The sequence below is a fragment of the Pelecanus crispus genome, chromosome 11, assembly GCF_030463565.1.
Source record: "Pelecanus crispus isolate bPelCri1 chromosome 11, bPelCri1.pri, whole genome shotgun sequence".
NCBI classification, from domain to species: Eukaryota; Metazoa; Chordata; class Aves; order Pelecaniformes; family Pelecanidae; genus Pelecanus; species Pelecanus crispus.
The window spans coordinates 38895950-38922781 of record NC_134653.1 but is presented as its reverse complement, the minus strand read 5'-3'; the positions used below and the strand labels follow the sequence as shown (position 1 = coordinate 38922781).

The 26832-nt window shown below is 37.9% G+C and overlaps 1 protein-coding gene across 1 annotated transcript in view; it reads left to right on the top strand.

Moving 5' to 3' along the window:
* Nucleotides 1-25896, top strand: part of LOC104033045 (septin-2) — a 34564-nt gene extending 8668 nt beyond the window's left edge. Inside the window, exons 6-13 of the mRNA XM_009485567.2 lie at nt 759-893; nt 1380-1497; nt 7576-7677; nt 8502-8647; nt 9707-9790; nt 10834-10891; nt 17032-17125; nt 25136-25896. Coding sequence (XP_009483842.1) covers nt 759-893; nt 1380-1497; nt 7576-7677; nt 8502-8647; nt 9707-9790; nt 10834-10891; nt 17032-17100 — 712 coding nt within the window. The 3' untranslated portion in view covers nt 17101-17125; nt 25136-25896. The remainder of the gene's footprint in view (nt 1-758; nt 894-1379; nt 1498-7575; nt 7678-8501; nt 8648-9706; nt 9791-10833; nt 10892-17031; nt 17126-25135) is intronic.
* The last annotated feature ends 936 nt before the right edge of the window (nt 25897-26832 follow it).

Genomic DNA, 26832 nt, shown 5'->3' with positions numbered 1-26832 from the left:
CTACATGGTCTGGAATATCTTAAAACAATCTTCTTAGTAATGCAATGTGTTTTCTGACCTTAGTCACTGCTCTTTGTATCTGATTAATCTATATGATCAAATTTTGTGTTCGTTTACTTCTTTGCAGGGCATATTTTAAATTTCCTTGAACTAAGTAGGAATTATTTTTCTTTGCCAACAGAAAAGGATTCTGTAAGGTAACAAAAATACCTTAATAAATCATGTGATGCTTTAGTGCATGACTTGCAAATGTATTTGTACTTAATTCAAATGGACTAGAATTCCCAAATTTTCATACGTAACTATAGAAACCTAGCTCTAGGGTCAGGGTTGTAAATCAGGAGGATATCCGGGATGTGTCATTCGTTAGCTGCTTTAAAAACAAATCCTCACCCCCTACACTCAGGGAAAAAAGCAGAAAAATCCTCAATCTTCTGTTCCTGTCTGTGTTGTCTCAGCACTGAGTGCTGTTTTTCTGAGCTTGCACTTGAACTTTTTATCCAGTGGACAGAATAACACTTGGAAGTAGCTCTAGGCATAAATAGACACTTGGTGGTTGCTATGGAAATATCTTCTTGCTTTATCAAAATACTTCTCCTCAGTAGTAGATACAATGCTGGGAAGTTGAATTTTTGTAACAGAAACGTTCTTAAGTGTGATTCTCCTCCTTCTGTTCTTATCTTCTCGCAATTTTTTTTTATTATTATTTTAAAGCTGATCTAAGATGCCTCTCTTTCTCTCCCTGTCCCACTCCACAGCTTCAAAACAATTATCCAGTACATTGACAACCAGTTTGAAAGATACCTTCATGATGAGAGCGGTCTAAACAGGCGCCACATTATAGACAACAGAGTCCATTGCTGTTTTTACTTCATCTCTCCCTTTGGGCATGGGTAAGAACAAGCTCTTGAGCTCTTGTATTTTAGGGTGTTATGTTGTATTCATAAGTCTGTTCGTTACTTAAACTGGAAACTTAACTTTAAAGTTAATTGAGTTACTTCCTACATTGTCAGTTAGCCAGTGCAATTAAAATCATCTTTGGGGATTAATGCTCCCGTCTGCTTTGTCCCCTTTTTGGCATTTAATATTGTTTTGAAGCAGTCAGTATTACATTGTTTATCACCCAGAAACATAAGAGCTTACAGTATCCTATTTATCTTATAGAGACAATTTTAATTGCAATTCAACCTTTACACAACAAAGCTGATAAGCAAGTCCTCTGACTTAATTTATTCTGGAAATATTATTTATGTAGATACTTGAAATAAATAATTTTTAATACATTTGGTCTGGTTTAAAAAAAAAACAAAAAACAAAAAACCAAACCACAAACCACCCACATGGTTTTTTTTCTCCTTTTATTTTCTACTTGTTGGCAGGCTGAAACCATTAGATGTAGAATTCATGAAGGCTCTCCATGGAAAAGTCAACATTGTCCCTGTGATTGCGAAGGCTGATACACTGACGCTGAAGGAGAGAGAAAGGCTGAAGAGAAGAGTAGGTCTAACACTTGATCATGAGAACAATGCAACCCATACAATGTTAAAGCAAAATATAAAGTAAATTCAAACTGAAGAGGGGTGAATGGTATTGGCCAAGGACCTAATCTTCAGCAATTGTGAGGTGGGAAACCTCCACTCAAGTCTGATGTGCTTTACCAGTTACACTTGCTGAGAATCTGGCCAGTCTTGGCTTCATCTGTGTTAGCAAGCGGTGCACCCCGATAGAGCAGGTTTTGAGCAAAACGGTTTGTAATGAGGGCTCAAATCATCCTGAAATGCATGTAGTGTAGATGTTTCAGACTAGCTCTTATTTAGCCCAGTGGACTGAATGTCCATGAGTGGTGGGAGAGCATTAGATGTATTCTGAGGATGTATCTTTAGGTTTAGTTTCATCCAAAAGAAACTTGGTTTGCGTGCACTAACTGTGCTGCGTGGCTTGTAGCAAAATGTGGTTAAGTTGGGGTGATTGGAAACTTGCTTAATAAGTGCGCCCATGATACAAACAAAAGCGCTAATGCAGAGGCAGGACAGTTGGGGTAATATATTAGCAGGACGCTCTCTGTAGCTCCATTGTTATGGAAAAATGTATGTCGTCTTGTATACATGTTTTCCTACTAGGTTATCCTTCCATGTAAAATACCGGGACAAACTCAGGACTGCATTAGAGAAAAGCTTTCCAGACAGTGGTACTAAGATAAATCTTTTTGCGTTGGAAGATTTACTTGCTGTCTTGAATTTTTTTTTTTTTGCCAAACCTTTCCAAGACAGGCCAACCTCTGTCAAATATGACATTGTAGTGAATTCTACAGGAATAAAGTACATATTTGTGGTTGTACAAGTCTTTCACTTTAAATCTAATTTCCGTTTAATCTCATCATAGAATAATCTGGCCAATGAATGTAAATATTTAATCTTTCCTGTTTTATCCTGTTTGATTCAGAATGACTACATGCACCTTCTTAAAGAAGTGGGTAGGTGGTGCGATTCTATTATGCTGAGAGGTGGTTCAGTAAAATTTATTGAGATCACAAGCTTTTTTCAGTTTCTATTGACTCAAAACCAGTACATTCAGTTGTAAAGCCTAACAGATTTGAACCCTACAAAATTTGCGATTTTTTACAAGTTTAATAACTTATGCCTTCAGTAGTATACAGATAATTACTACTTCTAAAATGCAGTCTATATTTTGCACCACAGTATGCAAACTTTTTTTCATGGTAAGATTATATCTTAATCTTTTACATATTAATATAATTTTACACTACCACTTTTTGATTTTCATGGAGGGCATGACAGATGTTTTGATTGTGATCCTCTGGTTTCCAGTAGTCCTTTAGAATGGTTATTGAATCTTTATTCCAAGGGCTTTTGTGTGGGGGTATTTTTCTGTTTTCTTGAAGAGGGAGTACAGCTTTATTTAACTGGGAAAAATAATATAGTTAAAATCATGCTTACAAAACAGTACATGAGCTGAACTCAACCTAAATTCAGAGGATGTGTTTGGGTGTTTTTTTTTTAGGTGGACCAGTGCCACAGTCAAAGGTGTGACTGTGGTTTGTGTAGGCATGTAAGCAGCTACAATTTGGTAAGGTGAGGTACTGCTGGCTTTGCTGTTGTGCTTGTATAAAGCTCAGTGATGTAAGAAAACTTGCCCAAGAAATGGAATAAATCCTCTGTGTCTGAGGAAGTTTAAAGTGGGCACAGTTGTGACTGTGTGAACCTTCTCTGCAATGTAGACAAACATTCGCTGAAGGGGGTGATAGGTAAATATGACCAGCTTTATGATGAACTGGGTGAAAGGGGGAAGGGAAAAAAAAATGCATTAATTGAGTTAAAAAAGACCTCTAGATCTTGCTGGGAGAAATTCTGTCCAGGCTGTTGAGCTTTTATTTTGCTGTTCCACAAATGCTACGAGGGGATGACAGGTACTGTGGGCAAATTGAAAGAACTCATAGGGAAATAATGGAGCAGAGATGTGGCTGCTTATGCTGGTTTTACGCCTTCTCTTTTTCTGTGGCTGTACTGACTTGGTGAAAGGTTTTTATCTGATAGTAATATTGTTTGTGGAGCTGCTACTTCTTACAAAGAAACTGTATTTGATCTTTCAGCAGTGTACTTCAGGCTCAGTTTTCATAGGTATGTATTTTTTGGTTCAGCATTTGGTAGCAGAATGATGTTGAAAGATTTGAAGCAGGCATTTAAGTGGAACGTTAATTATTTGACAATATAATTCACTGGGAATCTGAATGTTCTGCTTTGTTAGTTCAAATACATAAAATAAACTGATATCAAATAGGTTCTAGCTACAGTCATCTTTCACAAAAGCAGTTCTTAGGTGAAATGAAGAACATACTCTTATCAGGTTTCAATACTTGCTGTAATTGTTTCGGGACTCTTTCTTCTGTGCTCCTTTTATGGGCTGCTTGGTGGCCTCTCTTAGGGCCAAGCATAGCATAATGCACATGCTGTTTGACATTCACTTCTGCGTATTGTTAACACCGGATTTTAGCTGAAACATGTCAGTAGTGCAAGCAAACGTGTTTCCCAATGTGAATTTGGAATTGCTTATTTTCCAGTACAATTCTGTAAGTGATGTTAGATTGGGGGTTTATGATGCACATTTATTGTGGAAGATGGAGCTGAATCCCAGTTTACATACCCTGTGATGAACAGATTAATTTAAAGGCAACCTCTCTTGACCATATTTAGTGCTAATCCACGTCTAGTTCTTTCTAGTTTGAGCAAAGTTACTTTTAACTAACTAGTCTTTAAAACAGTCTTGACTGACATATGATATGGACACCACACTTAGGCATTGGCTAAATACAAGAAGATGAATGGCACTTGTGGAGTAGTCTGAGGGAATGGTTAGGAAACAGGTAAACAAGTCTATATTATTTTTGTACTGCTCGCAAAGGTCACTCTGTAAACTGAGTTTATACTAAGTGAAATGTATAATGTGGTTCCAAAGCTTTGAAAGTCTAGCTACTGTATATTGTTCTAACTCAAAGCATCTTGGCTAACAGAATCTCTAATCGGGGATAAGAATCAAAATCCTGCTTTGCTGACGCAGCTTGAAGTCTTATTTTTTTTAGATGTTTCTGCCATTTGGCCATCAATCTAAAGTAAAATGTTTTTGTTTTGCCGCTTTGGACTAAGCAGCAAGATCAGTTTGTGGTGCTTGCAAAGGAAACCCAGCTTGGAGTAATTCCTGTTTGGTCTTTCTGGAATTCAAAGTTATTTTTTAAAACTCTTGAGTGGGAAGAAATGCAAAGCAGTTTCACAAGCTGTGCCATGCAAGGCTGCTAAGGAAACCTGCTCAAAAGAATGACTTCATGAGAGGGGAACTAATATTTTGACTTTTTTTAAATTTCCCATGGGAAGGCTAATCTTTAGGAACACAGAATCCTCGGAGGCCAATAAAATTCAGATTTGAAGAAGCAAAATGCTGTTTCATTGTTAGGACCATAAAATACAGTTTGTTTTTATTGCAATTCTTTTTCCTTTCAGGAAAGCACTAGGTTTAACAGCTGTAATATAGTATTCTAGCACCCCTTGTTGTTGGCTTTCCCGTTATTGTTTCACTTGCATTTTATCTTTAAGATCTCAGCCAGGTTAAATGTGCTTTCTTGTTTTATGCAGCTACTTAAAGGCATCGCACTGCAGCACTGCCCCACCTATCCCAGCTGTGAATCTTTTGTTATCATTTGGTGATAATTTAGTTATATTCCATTCTGAAAAACAATTAACAACATGCATTGATTTAAATGTAATTGTGCAAATGTAACTGTTACTTGCCTATTGGCAACGCTTATCCCCAAATTTCTTTTTTCTTTTAAAAATATTGCTCTCTGTGTTGGTGGGGGCTCATAATATTTTATTCAGTGTGTGTGCACGTGTGTGAGTGCAGGGGATGTTTATATACCTGGCAGGAAAACATTGTCATGGGAATAACTGTGGTTCATACATGGTCATTCCTCTTCTAATGGTGTGAGGGATTGTTTTATTTTAAACAGCTGTTTAATAATCAAGGTCTGCTTGGACAAGTTTTATTTATACTGTAGCTATTGGTTGCCGTTGTGACAGGATGGAGGAACCCAACAATGCTGTGGGAAGGTTCATTAAGACTTCTTGTCCATGAAGTCTGGTTGCGTTTGTATTACCAAATTACGTCCAGTTTTCTGTGTAGTAACGACAGCACAAGTCCTTACGTAGGCTTTTCTGAATGTTTTTATGATTACCTCAACCCCCCTCCGGATTTTGCCCAGACTTTGTCTGCTGTAAAGGTTGGTTACAGCAGCAGCGCTGCTGCTTGGTTCAGGTGCCGGGTCTGGGGTTACAGCTGCAGCTCATGAGGGAATACTCAGCTAGGAAGCTTGCACAGTTGACATCCAAGATCCCTTTGCAGAGAGTTATTGTGGAATCTCAGCATTCTTCATGCTCTCCTCATACCACCACACCTTCTTCAGTGACAGAAAATCTTGTCAATGCATTTGATGGGATTTCTGACTTAAATATTTTTAATAGTATGGCAGTAGAATCGTTCTCTTCAGATCTGAAGAAAGGGTTGACTTGTACCCCCTTTTGAAACTGCCAAAGGCCTGGAATTATGCTAGCTGCTTACCCCTGCAGCGATTTCATTAGGAAAAGAATGTATACAGGAATACAGATAGTGTATTTGTTATGTTAATCTCAGACGTTAGTGACAGTAAAGAAAACTGTTTATGGACAGTTTTTCTCTTAGTGGATTTTGAGTAACTTTCTTCAGTTTAAGTGGATAATAAGCTTCTGTCTCTTTGATTCAAGAGACCGGGGTGCTGTCTCTTAAATTTTTGTACATATCAAATACATGAAAATATACTTTGACATGAGCTGCATGGTTTTGATGCTGTAACTAATGAATCCCTTCTACAAATTCATTGATTTTACTTTTTCATATTAACTTCACTTTGGTTTTGTCTGCTTCTGTATTATGCTCCATGTATATCTTCTGGGTTTTTTAATGATTTACTTGCTGTGTTTTCTAAAAATGAATTTATCTTTTTTTGCCTTTTTTAAAATCTTTAAGCCTGTGTTATGTGGCACTTTGGACACTGAGTCAAGTGCATATTTGTTAGTCTTCAAAAAGTGCTGTGAGAGTGCATTGTGTTACAAATATTTTACTAGTTATGCAGCTACCATTCGTAGCAAATAGTGTTCCAATTCTGATGTTTATTCCCCAAGTACAGCTACAGATTGTTGTCTGAAGGCCTTGATTGCATCTTGATATGTTTATTATAAATGTTTATTTCTGTATCACTGCACAAAAATATGCTAGTTGAGGTCATGTGCAAAGAAACGTACATTAGGAATGTCACAAAATGCATTTAGTCAGTGAGTCAAGTTTCTCTTTGAGTGGACAGACAGGTGAGCTGCTGTTTGTGTTTAGCCATATCTGATCACAGGTAGATCACACAGTTAAATTCAGAGGTAATCTCAGCAAATGTTTTGGCTTTTTAAAATACCTGTTAGTAAGCTCTTTAAAAGAGAATCTCTGTAGTTAGCAAATCTCAGCAATGTTTTTAAGATACTTTTTTTTGCAATAGTAAAATAAAATCTTTAAAATCCAACCAGGTCTAGTGTAGGCTTCCTTTCTGCATCTTAAGGATGTGATTGATTTCCCACTTAGTATTCCTTTCTTACATCTCAAAACACGTAGGTTGCTTGCTGAGTGCTTTTATACCTTGAACTGTTCTTTCCAGGTTATTTATGGACTTGAGGTTCAATTCTGTTGAATGCAGAAAAATGAAAAATGCTGGGTTTTTTTTTTTCTTCATAGGTAGAATGAAATTAATGCTGTGTAAGATAGTCTTGTTAGGACATAAACTAATTTGGTAGTACGTAAGCTCAAAGCATAAGCAATGGCAATTTCTGCTAATGATTTTTTTCTAAGCATTGTCAAATTACTTAAAGCAGAAAATCATTCTGAGATTTCTAGATATGACAGACTACTAAATCAGTTGTGTGTATTTTTAACTTAATATCTCTTCAATGAAATACAAATTCATTAGTAGTCCTTTTTTGTAAACTTCAGGTTCTGGATGAGATTTCGGAACATGGCATTAGGATTTATCAGCTCCCTGATGCAGATTCTGATGAAGATGAGGAGTTTAAAGAACAAACCAGAGTTTTAAAGGCAAGTTTCATTCATAATTTATTATTTTGCAGCAGTAGTTCTTCAAGCCTACAGTATGCTTAAAGGTACTTCATTCCTTCATAATGTGTTGAAAATCCAAGTTTTCTTTGGATGTTGACTCTGAATTATAATCCTTTTTATTCCAGTCTCTGCTTCATCAGAATTCCAAATGTACTGTGTCGTGATTTTCTTTTAAATGCAAGCAACTCTTCACCAAGAACTGTGATTTGCAGTCTGTTTTCTGACTCAAACCTTTTGACGTGCAAGCAAAGAGAGAGAATATGTGTGTGTGTGTGTTATGGTTACTATACTAATTAACAACTTTCCTCTTGTTAGAGCAGATAATAAAGGTTTTACTGAAGTCATTTCCTCTTTGTGGTGTGATACTTGCAAAGGTGCTTGAAGAATGTATCTGAAATTCTCTCTCTAGCTACTTTAATCTGGATCTGAAGTATGTTTCTGTTGGCTGTTTTCCATGCATGATGTTATGTCAGATGACACATTATGCCCAAACTGTACTTCAACAACAGTCAAGTGTTCCTAAAGCAAAGAGTCATTTCCTTTTGTGCCTCTGTTAAGACAAACTGATCCCAACAAAACTACAGGTGTTAATAATGAGAAACCGGTTGCATTGCCTAGAATAAGATTTGTTGGTTTTCTGATGTGGAAGGATTTTAGTAGAGCGTGTTTGTCAACATTTCTTTTCGCTCTCTCCTGTCTGTTACTTAAAAGTCTTTGTGCTTTCTTTAAAAGAAAAACAAAACACAAAAAAAGTAACCAGTCAAAAACCAAAACAGTAACTTGTTTTGCTCTGTCTCAACTAGGCTAGCATTCCCTTTGCTGTTATTGGGTCCAATCAACTTATTGAGGTGAAAGGGAAAAAAATCAGAGGCCGTCTGTATCCCTGGGGAGTTGTTGAAGTTGAAAATCCAGAGCACAATGATTTCCTTAAACTGCGCACAATGCTGGTGTGAGTAATGATAAAATCATCCCATCTCCTGTGGTGACGTAACTGATACAATGACTAGAGACTTACAAGAACATGAACTCCTTAATTGAAAACTAGCTCTGATGGCAGTGTAGTGTGACTTTTTATTGTGTGTCCACCCCCTGAGCTTGTTTTGCTGCTGTAATCCTCTGATCTCTGACTTCAGAAAATATTTCTTGTATTTTATGTTGCCAGATATACGTGACAGGTTTTATGCCTTATGTGAACTGACTTGATGGCTTTACCTGTAAACTGAAGTTTTCTTATAGTGCAGTGGGTGGGGCAGAGGGGCTTTTAAAGTATTACTTGAAGTGGTTGATCGAACTGTGAAGAGTATTCTAAAAGCAAAGCTCAGTTTTCTTGGCAGTATAGGAAATCCTATGTTAAATATGATACCCTGCTGCTTTATGACTTTAGCTGATATGGATATTCTGCTTGTGTAGATGGTTTTAAGTGATTTTTTTTTTCTTCTTTTTAAATGACATCTCGCTATTGTTGGAAATTGAATTCCGTTGTGTATTTCTGATTTCAGTCTCTACTGGGCAGGGATTGCCCTCTGCTGGTCATTGGTAGCAAGCATTTTTTTCCTTTTTTTGACAATTGAAAATTATTAGGCAATGTCAGCTGTTATGTGAGTCAACGAGCTCCACCTAGTTCTCAGTTACAAATTATACTTAATAGCACTTCAGAGTCAAAAAAATACTTTAGGAATTAAAATATCTTTCTGAATAACTGTCTTTGCAAGGTTCTTAACACTGCAAAGACTGGTATAAACTACTCCTATAAAGTAAATAGTGAACAAAAGGAGGACAGCATACTTTGCGTGTTTGAAGAATATTGGTGGGAGGGCACTTAAGTATGAAGTAAAGACCAATAAAACATGAAAGCAGTGTTCTGGCTAGCTTTATGGCAGGCTTGGTCTGTAGGGATTATTTTTCCCGTAAATATATCTGTTATATAAAACAAAAATAGAAGATAAGAGTGTTTTTCTTCCCTTTGACAAGAAGGACAAAGTGTTCAATAGCCCTTTGCATGTTCTAGAACGCACATGCAGGACCTGCAGGAGGTGACCCAAGATTTGCACTACGAGAACTTCCGTTCGGAGAGGCTAAAACGAACTGGCAAGTAAGTATGCACATGCCTTTGGGCTCTGCTGCTTGTGAATCTTTTTCCACTGTGACATTGAACTGGCTCTTCCTCCTAACTAATCCCACCTGTAACTAATTATGTCTCATGAGATTTCAATCTATAGAGTTACTGAAATTTGTATGAAATCTTCTTGAAGAGGAGTAATATCTAGTGAAGTGCCATGCTTAGAAACAGCTGTTCTTGTTTCTATATCCATTCCCTCTTCTCTATGCCTCTAATTGGAATGTGCATAAAGAAGTAGTGGGCTGCAAGAAAGATGGGTTTTTATTTAATGATGTCTACTTGGAAAAAATAAACTCTAGTGGCCACATTTAAATAGGCCCCAGCCTATCTGATTAGGTAGGGTGTTGCTTCTCCAGTTATTGCAGGACTGCCATGGTGGCTGTTCTCTTGCTCCTTCATGTATAGCTAGAGAGGGAAGTTTAGACCAAACAATCTTTTTTTTGGTAATGTGTGTGGCTTTTGTGGTTGTGTGTTTTGTGATTTTTTTGGTGGTGGGTTTTTTGGTTTTGTTCCCCCCCCTTCTTGGTAAGGTTTCTGTCCTTGGCAACTTAATGCAAAAAAACCTGCATCTACCTGTGCTGCATCTTTTTTGGTAGTGACTTATTCTTGTCTCCACTCTACTTGTTAAGTATTCAGCCAATATCAAGCGTTTTGATCTTGAAGAAGAAATGAAATTACCTACACAGCTTCTTAATGGTTGATTTTTGTACCATGTATAGATAGTGGAGGGAATCTCTTCATTAGAGTAAATGGCACGCACCCCCACCCCCCCACCCCTCCCCCCAGCAGTGAAGAAATCGAATTTTAAGAAATGGAGAGTGAATAACAGGAGTCTATGAGGTAAAGATGGCATTTTACAAAAGGGAAGCATGGGTTTAAGAATGTCCTAATTTACCCTGTGTGGAAGCATGTAGACTTTTTTGTTGTTATATTAGCTGAAATATGAGCCTTGAATCTGTCCTTGGAGGTTTTTACTCCCCTATCTTATACCATCAATGTGTTCTTTTGTTCAATAGGCCTGTTGAAGAAGAAGTGGTAGACAAGGATAGAATCCTCCAGCAGAAAGAGGCTGAGGTAAGAGGGAGCTTCTAAAACTCTTGTTCTTTAATATAACATGCTATGTTCCAATTTCAGTATTCTATGTCAGCTACTGTCTATGGAGTGTAAGATTGGAGTTGTGAAAATGACAGACCTAATCTGAACATACAGGTTGCCCATGCAATGTGTTTTGTTTATAGTCACTTGCATACTATGGATGGTAGGTAGCATGTGGACTCTGGTTGTAGGCAGGGTATTTATCTCTTCTAGCTTGTATGCTAATTTTACATAAGGATAGTTGCTATTTTTTAAGTATTGGAATCAATTTGTTTGTCAGCTCCATATGCTGCTTTAAACATAGTATGTTGGGGTAGACTGATAGTAAAGGCTTAGTAGGCTTTTTTTCTTAATGCTTGCAAGATTCAGGCAGTAGACTTAGAGAATTTAAGTCACAAGTGTCTCTCCTGTTACTTGAGCTATAAAAATTGTACATGTCTAGTAGTTAAGTAGAAACTTGGGTATCTTTGTAGAAGTATTTGTCTTAAGGCTTACATCTGAAAACATTCTCCTATAACTGTTTCCCCTAGAAACTGTTGATATGGCAGGCACATTATTATATATTGCTCTATTTTGACCAGCGTGTGTGAATGTGTATATAGTATTTTTATGTGTGTATATGTATGTATGTAATGTATTTTTTATATAATACGGCTAAAGGGATGAAGTCTTGAAATTCTTGGAGGACAGTCTCTGAAAACTTCCTCTGGGACTAATCATCTCTGAATAACTGCTGCTGTAGTTGCATAGGATTAGGTTAGAACTTGAAAAAACAAATAGATTTTTAACTTCTGCATTCTGTTGTCCCAAAGAGATCAAGAGGCTTTGCTGAATCTTCTGTAGATAAGCCAGTATGAAATCCCTTCATCTCCATACCATCTCTAAGGTTCAGATTGGGAAAAGTCTGGGGAGGAGAGAGGCACCGAGGAAATGGGCTTGCATTCCATGGCCTTCGCAGAGAAAACAAATATCCATTTCCCCTCCTGTTTTGCATTCCCATCAGTAACGGTGCTTGAAGTTCTATTTACAGTTTTGTGAGGTTTATATAACCTTGGAAGGAATGAATGCTTGGGCTAGTGCCAGGATCATCTTTATCAAGGCATCACTTTTGCTAAATAAGCTTTTATTATGCCAAAGGATGTGGTCCCCAGTTCAGCAATTTCAAATTGTTAATTTGTCATTTTGGATTTATTGCTCAGTCTGGTTGTGCTTTTTGCTCATTTGCAAGTGATGACCTGGTTTTTCTGAGTTGGGAAGTGAAAATAAGAATAAAGGTATCCATGTTCCTTACTATAAATACGCTGCAGTTCAGGTTATTTTCATGTTGTAGTGTAAATGGGCACAAACTTAAAGTTTGTAGTGTTATGCCGTGTTCTTCCTACTCTGAAAATATCTCATAATAAAAACCTTTCAAAGTTTTGAGAGGTAGTACTTACAGAAAAATGTTAAGGTCATGATTACACGAAAACGGCAAGGAACAAGCTTCCTCTGATTTTGTCTGGTGCGCTGCCCTGAGGCTTTTGGCAAATCCCTTTGCTCCGCTGTCTTCATTGGAGTTGGTCAGCAGTAGGCTGGATATAGTAGAGTTAACCGCAGTGTTGAAATTGTTTTCTCGCTGTCCTTCCACTTTCTGCATGTGTTTAACCCTTTGGCAGATGAGGTTAAGAACCCTGCTGTAGTATGGGAGTGGGGTGGGGCTGTGGGGCTGGGATCTAGCAGCAGCCCTGCGGGGAGGTGAGCGTGACGGATGGGTGCCGTAACTCCCTGCTATCGCAGGTATTTGCTGAAGAGTTTTCTTGGAAGATAAGGTGTGATAACTTATTTGGAGAGACAGCATGACTGCTGATGAAGGCCTGCAGACCTGAGGGAGATAAAACCAGCTGTAAGGTTGGGTTTGTGTTTGCGGAATGCGGTTGCCTAGCGCAGGGGGAAGGAGGCATGCTTTATGCAGAATGCTTCATGCTTCAGCTTTCCTCTGTGAAGTGATGTCATCTCAGTCCTGGGAGAACATCATGAGGAGAAAACCCCTACTAAGCCATTAGCAATGGGAATCCCTTGGGAGCTGGAATGAAGAGCAATTTTTTTTTTTTTGTAATTGGTTTTTTTTTTATCTTTTTGAGTTGTTCTTTGAAGGAACAATGCTTGCCACCCATGTAGCGTGATGGCTGTGGTCATAGTGACTTCTGCTATTTACAATGTCAATGTGTCCTATGAAAGACATTTATCTCAATGGTAGCCCCTTTTCCAATATAGTAACTTTGTCAGGAGTGTTTTTCTTGTCTTCAGTTAAGAAGATTAGTTGTACTCTTTGATATTGGAAGTATTTTTAACCGACAGCAACTGTCATGGGAACATCCTGGTGTACTAGAAAATCCACTGTCTACAGTTTTTCCATCTTGCCATATTCTTGCAGCCTTTCCCTTATGAAATTTCTTATGTAAAGGCATGGGCAGAAATAATCATACTTGGTGTAGGGAGGGGAAACGTGTCAGTGGGAAGTAGATATTGTTTGGTTTTGGACACTTCTTTTCCTGCGATACCTGTAGGGTTGTCACTGAAAAGCCACTCACCTTGTTCACACAGGAGTGGTACTTGGTATTCTGGGCAAAACATACTACTGATGAAATCTTGTAGGTAAAGCAAGACTGTGTATCTGTGGCTTCTGCTAGTGGCGCGGAAGCCATTAGGAAGTTGTATGGTTCACTGTTAACTTTGCAACCTTAACTCTCATTTTAAATGTTTGTTTCCTTTCTGTGTTGCTACAGTAGTTATGTGTAGTCACTACCCAGTAGTTACATGATAGTTTGATGTAAATTTTAGTCCTGACATGATAGGTAAACTAAGTGGAGTTTATACCAAGGTTAAGTTTACTCTTTTGAATTTTGTTATCTGGGAATTCACAGGAATTGTTTGTTTTAACAGATTTCCAAACATTGTTTCCTAGCTTCCTTTTCATCATGTGCATTGACCCTGTGCTATCATGTTGTAGTATCCTTCCTTTAGGGGATGAATACAGGTTCCCTGCAGAACATATTAATGCTGCTCTTACAAGTGAGAGGGTTTACTGCTGAGCAAGATCAGAGTCATGGTATGTCCTTGATGCTTGCAGTCCCCAACAGCGAAGGGAACACAGATGTTGATATGACATCAATTTCAGTCTTTTGTGTGATCTTTTACATTCACCTTTATTAAGAGGAAAGATTGTTTCTGTATATGCGGTAAGTCTAGTAAGGTGAAGACACACAAGTTGTTTTTTAGCTTGTACTGTAATGTGTAGGAATGGTTCTTTTGTCCTGTCCTCTACTTGGAAGAGGAAGCAGAAGAGACTGACATGGTTACCACTTTGAGTACAATACAGCTTGATTCTTCTTTTTTTTCTTAGTCTTAATTTTATACTTGAGCTGACAGGATTTTTACTGTGCAAAATTTTCTCCCCAAGGTATTTGTGTGCATTTTCCCTAAGTTCAGTTATTACCTCTAACTTTAGCCCTTTAGTTAGTGTGTGATATCTATCATTACTCATAGGTTGTCTGCCAGGAGTACTGTTACGGAACTGGTAGTTGTGAGTTTGCTTAGAGCTCTTGAGAAGCCACAGTTCTACAGCAGGAAACAACCATTCTGCATTGTTTGCATATCAAATGCTCAACAAAAACCAAAACAAAATGCTGATGCAGCCCAGGATGCAGTGAAAAAGATAGGTGTGCTTGAGGTGTACCTTTTTTATTTTTATTATCTTTACTTTTTTTGTGTCAACCTTTTCTTATGAAAAGGAAACTTCAGTGACGACTTACCTACTAATGGCCATAGGAGACAATTGTGTCTGAAAGTTTTTCTATTGAATTATGCTAAAAGAGCTTCAGAAACTTGCTATTATTTAATGGCATAATGGATGAGACTAACACTCCACCAGTAGACCTCAAAAACACCCTGTGAAAATGGAGAGGGAAAATCTTCTTACAGTCTTAATGTTAGAGCAGAGTAGGCCTCCTACTGCTCTTGTCCTACCTTACATTTGAGTCATATGCAGCATCTGATTTCTTTCATGGTGTGGGCATATTTTTATCAATTAAGGTTAAGAAAATGTGAGACTTGATGCTGTATTTAAGTCTTAAAATATGATGTTGGCTATTAGCAGAATGCTGCGTTTGAGCAGTCACTGTAATACACGTGCAGCAGTATCTTCCCCTGTGATTACTGAGTGGTTTCTATTTTGGGAATGTTTCATGGCTCAGCTTGGAGTGCTCTAGGGAAAGCTCAAGTAGGCGAGCTTCCAAAAAGCTGGTTTTATTCTGATGGTAAATCTGCAGAGAGGCAGTTCAAAAGACCAGGTGTCTTATATTTTTACAAGTTGATCTTCGAAACTTTTCTCTTTTCTTGGACCATGGAATCAATGCAACTCATTTCTGACACTTTCTGCTTTTTTTTTTTGCCCACCTTCCTGCAGCATTATGCTATCTTTTTGATCAGAAGCTTTTTGTTTTAAGTGTTTAGCAAAAAGATGTAGATGGGTATATAATAATCGTTACAGACTTAGCTGTATCTCACGCTGTTCCTGTGTGAATCTCCTTTTGTCGGAGTGTATCTATGCTGCAGTTACAGGAACCTGAATTAGCCTCTGCTGAACCCTGCGGTGCTGCAGCAAGAGGAGAGGTACCAGCGTATAAGCCAACTAGTTTTAGGCAAGCTCTGTTATCTCTGGCTATGCACTTCAGTTTCTTATTCTTTCCCAAATCTGTATCTGAGGCCAGGCGAGAAAAACTGATACAGGCATCTGCAGTTAATTTTTCCCTGTTCTGTGATGTTTCTTTTATTTTTTTCTTTAAAAAAAAAACCCAAACCAAAACAAACCAACCAAAAAAAAAAACAAACCCCCAAACATATAAACCCCCAAATATCTCAGCATCACATACAGGTGGTCAAGCATTTATCACAGATTCTTTTGTATTGAATCTGATGGAGTAATTAGTATCACAATAGCTAATGTGGTTGACTGGATGAAAATACAGTATACTTGTTTAAACATAGCAGTGCTTTTTGAGTTGAAGAGTTCCCCCCTGCTCTGCCCCCCCTGCCCCGCCTGAAATAAATGAAAGCAATTATCTGTTTTTCCCTAAAGGGGAAAAAAGCTGGATGTATTAAAAACTACACAATTATTCTTAGAATAATGAAAACTTGCTATACAAGCCTCAGATTACTACATGATCTCCAGTTTGAGATGGACTCATATTTTATACAGTGTGCATGGAAATTGCAGCCTATTTCTTTTCCGGTTTGTAAGATAGGGCACTTGCAATTGTGTATGTGGAGCTTCCCAAATGGCATCTGGAAGGAAATACCTAGTCATTTGTAAACCAAATTAGAGGTTTTTGCATATACATTTTGAAAATCTGTATTAGTGTTTCTTATTCTTTCTTAGGAACATCTATTTAAATTAATGTTATTTTTTGGAGAAAAAAAAAAGCCTTATATATAATTGGCTTTTTATGAGATGGAAATTAACTTCTAAGTGTCATAAGAAAATGCTTTTAAGAAAACAGTTATTTCCAGGAAAGGTCATTGTTTAGATGTAAAAATACTGGTGCTTAATATGTTTGGTCTGTCTTTCCAAATTTTGTAAACATCTTTCTGTTTTGCTTTTGAAGTAGTTTTTAAATTCTGTTTGCCCCTTTGGCTGTTAACTGCAAACTTTTAGCAACAGTATCTGGTTAGCCACAAGACGAGTATCCATACATGATATTATGCTTTGAGCACTTGAATCAGAACAAAGCTGCTTCAGCTCACTCAAGCAGTGTATCTCTGTACAGACATAAAGGGCGTGTTTTCTTTATTGTAGATTAAATGTTAATTCACAGGTCTGCAAGCTTCAAAAGATTTGGATTTCATTGCTTAATTTACATTATAAGTATTCTTACAAATCTTTTGTGAAAGATGTAATGCATTAAAGAATCTGGGATGGGAAAACCAAAGTTTTCAATCATGTGAATTAATCTAACATTTCCAATTTATAAAGAGGCAAATTGGATCTGTGTTCTGCCATGGAAGAAAAAGATTTAAAGTTTCCTGGATTTTGGATTCCTCATGAAATTGTTTTAAACATGTGGGTGGTTTTTCTCTTACAGCTGCGCCGCATGCAGGAGATGATTGCACAGATGCAAGCCCAAATGAGGATGAAGCCTGGTGATGATTAAGATGCTTAACATCTGGATGCATCAGGTATGACTTTTCTGACTTGTTTTACTCCTCTTACATAAGATTTCACATTGATTATTGTTAATTTTGCACTTTGGATATGCTTTTACAGTACTTACAGAAAAAATTGAGTGATGTTAATGGGTAGACTAGAAAAAAAGATCTATGCAGATGTTACCTTTCCAGCTGTTTAAGACCTGTGAATGCTTGTCTTCAGTGCCTTATTTTCTGGATCATCTGGCTTTGATTCTGTTAGCAAAAGCTGTTCAGAAAATTAATTTGACAATATAAACAAAAGTTAGGGTGTTTTGGGGTTTGTAGGCTGCTGAATTTATAGCAGTTTTTTTTAAAGAACCAAACAAAATTTATACAAACTGGTCATGTGTACTGAATACAGACTCCCTTGATGTCATATATGACACATTAGGTGGGATCAGAGTGAGTGAAGAAAAAAAATTCTTGTAGTGAATATTCATGCTTTCTTCAGAATGCAGCTCTTCTGGCATAATTTTTCTTTTAAATGCAAGAATAAAAAGTAGAAGGATATGAGAAGTCTTGTTGCTTAATACTTCAGTTTAATACTCCAGTTGTGATTACTGGTCTTCTGGAATGTAAAGCTTGAATAAAATGGATTATATTATCCCTTATGACCTTGTGGCAGCTGCCAACATTCCAAGCCTAAAATAAAGAGATTTTTTTGTTGCCTTTATTTGAACCTTCAGTCTTCCTGTTTATATTTAAAAGAAAAAAAAAAAGCCTTCTAAGGAATAAACTTATTTACCATATTCCTATTTAAGCAGATGTTGATGGTTTTACTGGTATGTGCACTGTGATCTTTGAGAGCAAAAAAGTGATTCAAACTCATGTTTCTTACTGTCACAACTGCAAGTCTTGCAGATAGAGGAGTCTTCACATCATGTCTTCCAACTTTTATGCTAAGATATATTTTCCCAGAGTTAGAAATCTAAACATTGAGGATAATTTTGTGGCTGACCATGCAATGTATGCGACAGCAGTGTCTGACATAAAGCGCTCACTTCCCCAGGCAGGAGCTGGTAATTATGCATCCTGTTAAATATTTTAGTCTGAACTGCAGGTCCCAAGTTTTCATGGGGACTTTGTTATCATACGGCCAAACTCTGACTGCTTCTGAAAATGGCTGTTTGATGCAGGAAACCTTACATAGTGTAAATTATTATTACTGTTTTTTGCAAAGGAGCTCAATTCTTTTTGCGACTTACAAATCACAGTTAATCACATGGCATCCTTTAAACTGATACTTGGTAAGAAGAAAAAACCACCCTAAATCTAACAGTCTTGTCCATAGTTGTTGCTTGGAGAGCACAGGATGGCAGATGATACAAATATATTCAGAGCTCTTTCTTCAGTTTCTAGATACTGGATTTGCTGCGAAATCAGTATCTGAGGGCTAACAGGATGCACTATTCCCACTAATAGTTAGCCAGTAATGGCACCAACATTCTGTGTTTCGCAGCGTCTGGCAATACTGGATATGGTATTTATAAAACCAAATGGGAGCATGGTTTGTCCCAGGCTGAATTTGCAGCCACGGATACATAAGTAAACAGAGTTCTGAGCATGCTCATGTGTGTCCAAGTGAAATGTTATTTTGTAGATACTTCACATTGCTAATCTGGAATATGTCTTGGACCACTAAATGTGTTAAGCAGGAGAGCTTTGCAGATTTAACTAAGCATCCACATGATCTTGTTATGATTTAGTTTGAACTAAATTTGAGAAGGATTTGAATGAGATCTTCATATGTGGAGGTTCTGCTGTTTCTTTGGAATCTGCTAAACTACGTTTCTGCGGCTGCTGTGGAAATCATACTGTTTAACAGATTGCTTTCAGGAAAGAATTTTGAACTTCTTTTTTGTTACCCCTGAGATATTGACTGATAGACTTTTAGCATAATTTGTTGGCTAATATGCACAGTCAGAACTGCAGTTGCAGTCCAGCTAAACCAGCGTTGCTGCATGATCCTGTCAGCATGTAGAAGGAATCCTCACCTAGAACTTGGCCTTAGGGAATTTTCTCTCATGCCTGTTAACTGACTTTGCAGTTTAGGAGAAATGATGATTTCAATCTCCAGCATTCCCATCAGATGGATTTGCTGTATTTTACTAAACTCACTATTTCCAGAGAAACCAAGAAACTTGTAATTAACACAATAGTTAACAGAACCAAACTGCCAACAAATTTACATATGCTTGATATCAATCTTTTTGTTCTGTCACAGCTTATCTTAAGCATCTCTCAAGTTCTAGTTTTACAAGACTTTTAAAGGATCAGCTCTGCTACTGAAAGTACAGTCTCTCCTCCAACTGCTCTTTTGCACCCTTACTTGTCTTTGTGCTGAGAAAAATATGTAACTTTATAGATAATTTCTGTAAAAATTAACATTTTTCACTCTTTTTATTTTTTGATAAATACATATTTATTGATTTCCTTCAAAAGTACCTTTAAAATTTTTTCCCCTTCATAAAGCACAGATATAAGGATGTTTTCAGATATTTTGGGAAAAGAGAAGTATGGTGTCAATACCTTCATAGAGAAGAGCCGGAGAGTAAACAGTAGGATAATGAAATGTGGTAATATCCAAATATGTGAAATACCCACTTCTGGTTTCAGATGTGTTTCAGGGTGGGGAGAAGATTGCTGAATGCTTTGGGGTTTTCTGGAAAGAGTCTGGCATTGCATAATGATTAAGAAGTGCTAAATGTAAATGCTTGCCATAAAGACTGACAAGTCTATATTATAAAGTGCTCCACAGATGGGATGGCTGGAAGGTCTGGTTTGCCTGATCCCTTTTGAATAGGGGCATCTTTAAAGGTTTTATGGAAAGAGCAAAGGGAAAACTTACTTCAGGCAGTTTCCTCTGCTTTCAAGGCTAGAGTGAGAGAAGCGTAAGGGGAGTGACAAAGGCAAAGATTACACGCAGGGAATATGTCCAAAGTTTCCAAAGAGGATGGACAGATTTCTTGCTGTGGAGAAGTAGAAACCTGAAGGGGAATGAAGAAGAGCATTGGTGAAGACTGGGTTAGAAGTAGGAAAGGAAGATGATTTTGGAAACAGTAGTGACCAGTGTGCCAACTACAGCTTTTGACAGAAGCCTGTGAGTACAGACTTACTCTGCATGATGTGGTGATTAAGAGCTCGAGAGCAGCCCTTACAAAGGTGTGTTGACCTACGCTTTTGTCTGTTTCCTCTAAATATTTCATAGCTTCTGTGTACAAACAGTGCACGTGGAGGTGTTTGTAGCAGTCCATGTGAATCATAGTAAAGACTTAAAGACAAGCCTGAATTTTCAGGTTTTTGCTTCTAAAATTCAAGACTGCTGTAAACTGTAGGAGCTTATTGCTTCTTGTATTTGACAGTTCAAATGAAGGATTGGAGAGGACGGAGATGGAGGGGTGGAATAAGCTACTAAAAACTAAAACAGATTTAGTTTTATTTGGATATTCCAATACAAAATGCTTTTGAAATAAGCCTGCAGTAACTCAAACAGCATATTTACTAGTTTTTCAACTTGTCCATCTCAGATGAGCAACTATTATGAAAAACTGGAATTATTTTTTCAAATGAAATAGTTATTGATGGGTGTTTCTTCCCTTTCCTTCTCTGTTTCGAAAGTGTAGCTCTTTGCAGTCTGTTTTCCTCTTGTTATTCTTACAAATCTGGATTGTCTGTCTTCCACGCAGCTTCAAGATCATACTGGGACAAACCAGTAACAGAAGCCAGGCTACGCAGAACAAATATAGCCAGCTGGAAATGTAGTTATGGTTCAGAAAAAAACCCCGAGCATCTTGCACTTAAAATATCTGTAGGATGTTGAAAATGCTTTTAGTATAGCTCAAGATTTCCACAAGTATTTTAAAGCCTCCTGAGCTCACTAACACTGTTCTGATTCTTGATAAGAACAGTACTGAAGGACCAAACAGCTAGTTCTTTCTACCAATGAATTGACATCATTTAACAGAACAACACAAAGCACTGTCATAGCAACCAGCCTTCTAAAACGATGCTGCTGAATGCTGAATTGATCTGATGAGAAATGTCATTTGAGGAAGTAAAGATCATGTTGTAGTTTTTGGCAGCTGAAATTGAGAGCTAGCAAATGTGAAGCTTGGGCAAATTTGTAGTATTTGGAACAACTGCCTGGCACTGCCAGTGGATGTTTCTCTGGGTAGAAACCAGACCAGAAGAGCGCCATCGTTCTCCAGCTCTTTTCAGCTCTTCTAACTGTGGAGTTGTTCAGCAAACCCTGTGCTGATGGGTTTTTCTTTCCCTTGAAGAGTAGACTTCTGATAGAAATGGTCAGTTTTCCTCTGCTACTGTAGAACTGAAGTGCTGAACTTGTGTGGCTCCCTAGGACCTTGAAGTTAACTTGTAGAGAAAGATCTTAGCAGGGTCCTCAAGAGCCACCTTGTAGCTGGTGCCCACCCGCCCTTGTGCATAATGCGCGGAGAGCCAGGTGACAGTCGTGTTATGGCTTTTGATCCTTGATCTATAGAACAATAACGCCTTCATTTGAGTTTGTTCATCTAAAAATAATATCCTGCATCTCCCTGTTAGTCCATACTGCTCTCAGTTGGTGAAACAGTTGTGTTCCTGGACTGTAAGTAGAACATAATAAAAGATGATGTACTTGGGTTGTGACCTCGGCTTTTCCACAGCATCTCAGTCTGTGGCTTTGATGGAAAGTAAGTTGTGCGACTCTTCCCAATAGGAAAAAGGTAGCACTTTGTTAAAATTGTAGTCTTCAAAGTGTTGTGCAGAAAAAATATGTATCGTTAATGTGATACATAAGTCTGAAGCATTAGTCAGGTCTGTAAACTTTGTGTACCTAAATATTGTCTGTATTCTGGCTCTTAAAGAATCTTGCTTGGATTTTTATCTGTCTGCATTTTCTGTATGCAAAATTTCCAGGAGTTTGTCAGGACCTATTTCTGTAAGGAAAATTCTCTCTTAGAAATAGTGGTGTGTCGTTTCTAACACTGTAGGATTTATGCATCTCAAAAAGCATGTTCCCATTGAGACTGATTTCTAGAACAGGTGTGCTTATAGGGGAGAGGAGAGAGAAATGGTCCCCCCACCTCCCCAAAACCAAAACACTTTCTACTTTGCAGACTTAAAAACTTTCCAAGGAATGACTCAAGGTTTGCAAAACATGAAATGAAAAAGATAGAAACACCCAATAGCAAGTTTTTCTGTTTTTGTCACATAATTGCCCAAACTGTATCAATAAATTTTGTCAGTAAATGGATTAATGCAAACTGGTTCAATTTTTGCCAAGTGATCCCAGAGAATATAAAATAGAGAGGATATAAAATTCCTAACGGGTCATTGCAGAAATCTTGTTTTGTGGGGAAATGTCAGGTGTGAGTGGAAATATATTTATTTACTTTTCAGTAATGTATCAATGCCTTGGGAAAGATGAAGTCCACGGTGCAGTGGCTACAGTGGCATTCTCAATTTCTGTGAATACGTGCAGTAGCACCTTGTGCTCTGCCTCTGAGAGGCTTGATTACCCAGGAATGACACATTCCACCTCTTCCTGTATCTCATTGACATACTGCTGCATCCAGTACAGCTGTGGGATGCATATGGGATGCAGCGGGTGAGAAGAGGTGCTTGCCGCCGGAATTCCTCAGGCATTAGTGGGCCTGAGGAGTGAAGTACACAGACTTACCAGGTCCATGCCAAAGCCTGACATGGTGTCACGGGAGTAAATACTTCAGGCCACCTTTTGCTAAATAAACATTTTTCAGAGGAACATTTCTTACTGCTCTAGACCTTGGAGCCTGGTATGTATATATGACTCAGTGGATATTAACCCTATTAGCATATTAAATTAACTGATAAACATTGGAAAGCAGTTCAAAGGCGAGTTTTGTAACTTAGTATGTACCTGACTGATGGCAATTGCTATGGGGAAGTATAAGGTGTTACTACAGACTATGAAAGGAAAGGGAACAAACTTGAAGCAGTGAAGTCAGAGGATGACTGAAATACCAGAAACCCAAAATATTAGGGGTGTGAGTGACAAAATGAGTCAAAACTAGCTAACAACAGGACATTGGTGTCACCCAATACTCATTCTTTTTGGAAAGACGCCATTTCTCAAAGTTCTTGCTAATGATTGGACACTCAAAGGGCTGTAGCTACAACATAAAATGGGTGCTATTTGAAGAAAAAGACTTCAGGTCAATGAGAAAATATAACTGCTTATAAAACAAATTTCTCTTGCTAGGAATTCAGAAGTGTACATGAAGAGATGTCAAGTTGCTCTGCGTTGTAGTGGTGTTCTTGGAAGCAGCTGAGGGGGCGGCAAACCCATTCCTTCCCAAGGCTTTTGAAACCTTTACAAATGCAGGATTCTGAGCAGTCTGACCATGTGCAGCAGGGCGCAGGCGTAGGTAGTGCTAGTTACACTACTTACTGAGCAAGTTTTGTTTTAATGGCATACTGGAGAAATGTATCGTCTTTCTTAAATAATGGTATGAATTCACATGGAGATGGAGGCATTTATTAAAGCTGTGTATTGGTGAGAGCAGTATGGGGGACTGTAAGGTTAGTCTAATAAAACTGGAGATGAAATTTGTAAAGAACAGTATCAACCTAGTGTATCATAAAATATTGTCCCATAAGGAAATTAGGAAGAAAGAGCAGTGAAATGAATCCACACTGAAAATGCATAAACATACTTTGCCCAAGTATGTTCTGTGAGCATATAAAATGTGGACATAGTGTTGCTAATGCTGGTAATATCAGTGCACAGCTGTGCTTATAATCTGAGCCTTCATGTTTATTGGAAATTCTAGTCTTTTTGTGAGTCTGAAACATCAGTTATGGCTTCCTCTTGAGGTATCTTCTGTAACAGATTAGAGTTAGGCAGGCAATGGCAGACATTTAGTTTCTCTTTCATACTCGAAGTAGCAGTGTAGCACAACAGGTTAACTTTGAATTTGAGTATTGAATTTGGTTAGCAATGTATGGACTCTGGCTTTAAAGTCTTAATGCTGGCTTGCTCGTTCTGGTTGTTATGGGAAGTGATGGCCTCCTTAAAATGTTAACTAATTGTGTATTGAACGGAATTCCCACTGTGAAAACGGCGAAGAGCAAAGGACCCTGTTGTCAGCTTTCCCTGCTCCTTATCCCAACTGTAGTCAGCAAGTGTAGTCTGGATGAGTGTTGCACTGTACAAGTGAGGTGGCACAACAGTGTTTTCTAGCATATTTCTTTCTTCCATCCAGATAAATGTTCAGATTAAGCTATTTTTTCCTGTTGGGAATGAGTATTTTCAGGACTGGAGAATCTGAGGTGTCTCCTGAGTTCCAAATCTGACACAGCTTCTTAAGCAGGGCCTGATTTTCAGGGAAAGCTGGAATTTTGCTTTCTTTGTAGCAGCCTTTTTGAGTAGCAAGGAGCTACAGAGACATGCAAAACTGGTAGTTATTTTTGAAATTACAGACCAGTATCCTTTCTTTCAGCCATATGAATACTACTGTGTGAATGCTTGAAAAAAAAATCTGTTTGCTTTCCGGTTTTACCTAAGCACTGTCATAAAAGTTGTTTGTGCATGACACCAAACTTGCTGCTTACTTTTAGCCCTGTTTAGATAAGTGGGTTTTGTTTTCTTCACCAGAAGTAATGCTTCATGTAATAGGCTGACGTTGGTTTCTTGTGTGCATTACGGTTGAGATGAGCTGTAACGCAGTTCTTGTACTCTTGCAGACGGAGGGGGGTGTGGGTGCTTAAGAAAGTATGTAACTAAAAATAAATTCTCATTTATGTGCTCTTGCTAGGCGTTTGTGATAACTATTTGGGACCAAACAGCATCTGACTCAGCTGATGTAGTTCTAATGCAGGTCCCTGTGATGCAGTAACTGTAATGCTCTGTTCCCCTAGATTACGCGGCTTTGCTTGGAGGGGCTCAGACTGCCCCAAACACTCTGACAGTGCTGAGAGTTTGTCCTTCTAATGCTCTTTGTTTTCTACTTTTGTTCGCAGCAGCATACAGTTCTCTAAGTGGATGGGTGCTCTGTTTTCTCTGACCGAATGGTAATGTTCAAATGCAAAAGCTGGATGCCGCAGATCAAGACCTGCGTTAAAACAAACACAAAGTCTGAAGATTGTGTTGTAAACCGGCTTGTTTTATATATTCGATGTTAATCAAGTTATATTATATCTTTTTTGATTCTTTTGGTAACACTGTCTTCATACTTACAAATGTGGTTTTATTATCCTTCCTATACCCTTTTATACTGAAACGAATAGAGTACGCTGTTTGGACTAGTCGATGTGGTGGGTTTAAGGAGTTAATCGTGTATCTGCTAGGTTATTCTGAACAGTTCTGTGATTAATACTAAAAGATTTTGTGGCCTGTTTACAGTAAACGTATGTGTGTTTGCACAGTATCATAACTTTCACTTGCTATTTTAAGTCATTGTGTATCGTATCAGTTTTTCATAACTTTCTTTGTGCTTTGGTTACTTTTGAAGCTTCATCTCTGGTGGGTTATATTTGTGTGATGTATGAAAAAGTGTACAAAACACTGATTCACCGGTGATGCAAAGAAGCTAATTTTTTCTAAATCATTGTGCCTTAACATACCATAAACACTATGCATGCCAACAACTTCTGTGGATGCCTCTGAAGATTTGTCTTTAGGTCTCAAGTACTGACTGCAAGAATTTTTGTCACAGGCATTTTTATCTGTCAGCTGAGCGATGGCATGTACTGAACTTTTTATATACCATAACACTAATTTTCATTGAAGTTTTGTAATAAATTGTACGAATGTGAAAAATGTTGACTTTTGGGGTGGTTTTTGTTGTTTGTTGGATTTTGGCTTTTTTAAGCTAATCTATGAAATGTTGTAATGGTGTCATGCACAGTGCATATTCAAAGGAATCATGATATTTACCCTGGGGAATGAAGGCATTTTCTAGAATTTGTCTACATACAAACTGCTTTGATTTCATTTCAAAACAACTTTAAAAGTGTTTTAACTAGAAGTAAGGTAGCAAGACTTTGCATCCACTTTTTTCTCCCAAAGTTCATTAGACACCTACTGACATCTTTTAGGTGTGTAAATACCTTGGAAAATCACACACCTTAGTTTATAAACTCGTGAATGTTGTGGTTTCCTTTATGTAACTACAGAGTGTATAGCTCTCTTCTGCATGCTTTTATAGTCTTGCATGTATTACATGCGCATAAGCGTATATTATTTTGCAAATATGGAATTGAGACACTGTCTTCTGTACTAAATCGGGGTGTCTTTCATGTAATGATTAGCCCTAATTTTGCTGTCTACCAATGAGTGTTTAATCAGGATGGGATTAACAAATTATTTGCATCGCAGGGATGCATGTTTGGCTTGTGTTTGCAGTTGAACTGCATGCAATGGACATTACATTGTTATCTCGGTGGCTGCTATAATGAATTTGAAAGAAGAAATGGAGAGACAGACTGGTGTTCATACAAAGTCTCTTCATGTTTTATGAAAATTTGAATTGTAAGCATGTCTGCCAAGAGGGCCAAGGTGAAAGATTTAATGGTAAACACTTGCTCATGAGTTGTGGGCCACTATGTGTGCCTTTCTTATTGTTTTTCCTCCAGAATTTTGTGTCATACTTTGCAACCTTCTTAATGATATGCTGTCCATTTGTGCTTATGAAAGTCCAGACAGCCACACCCCTCCT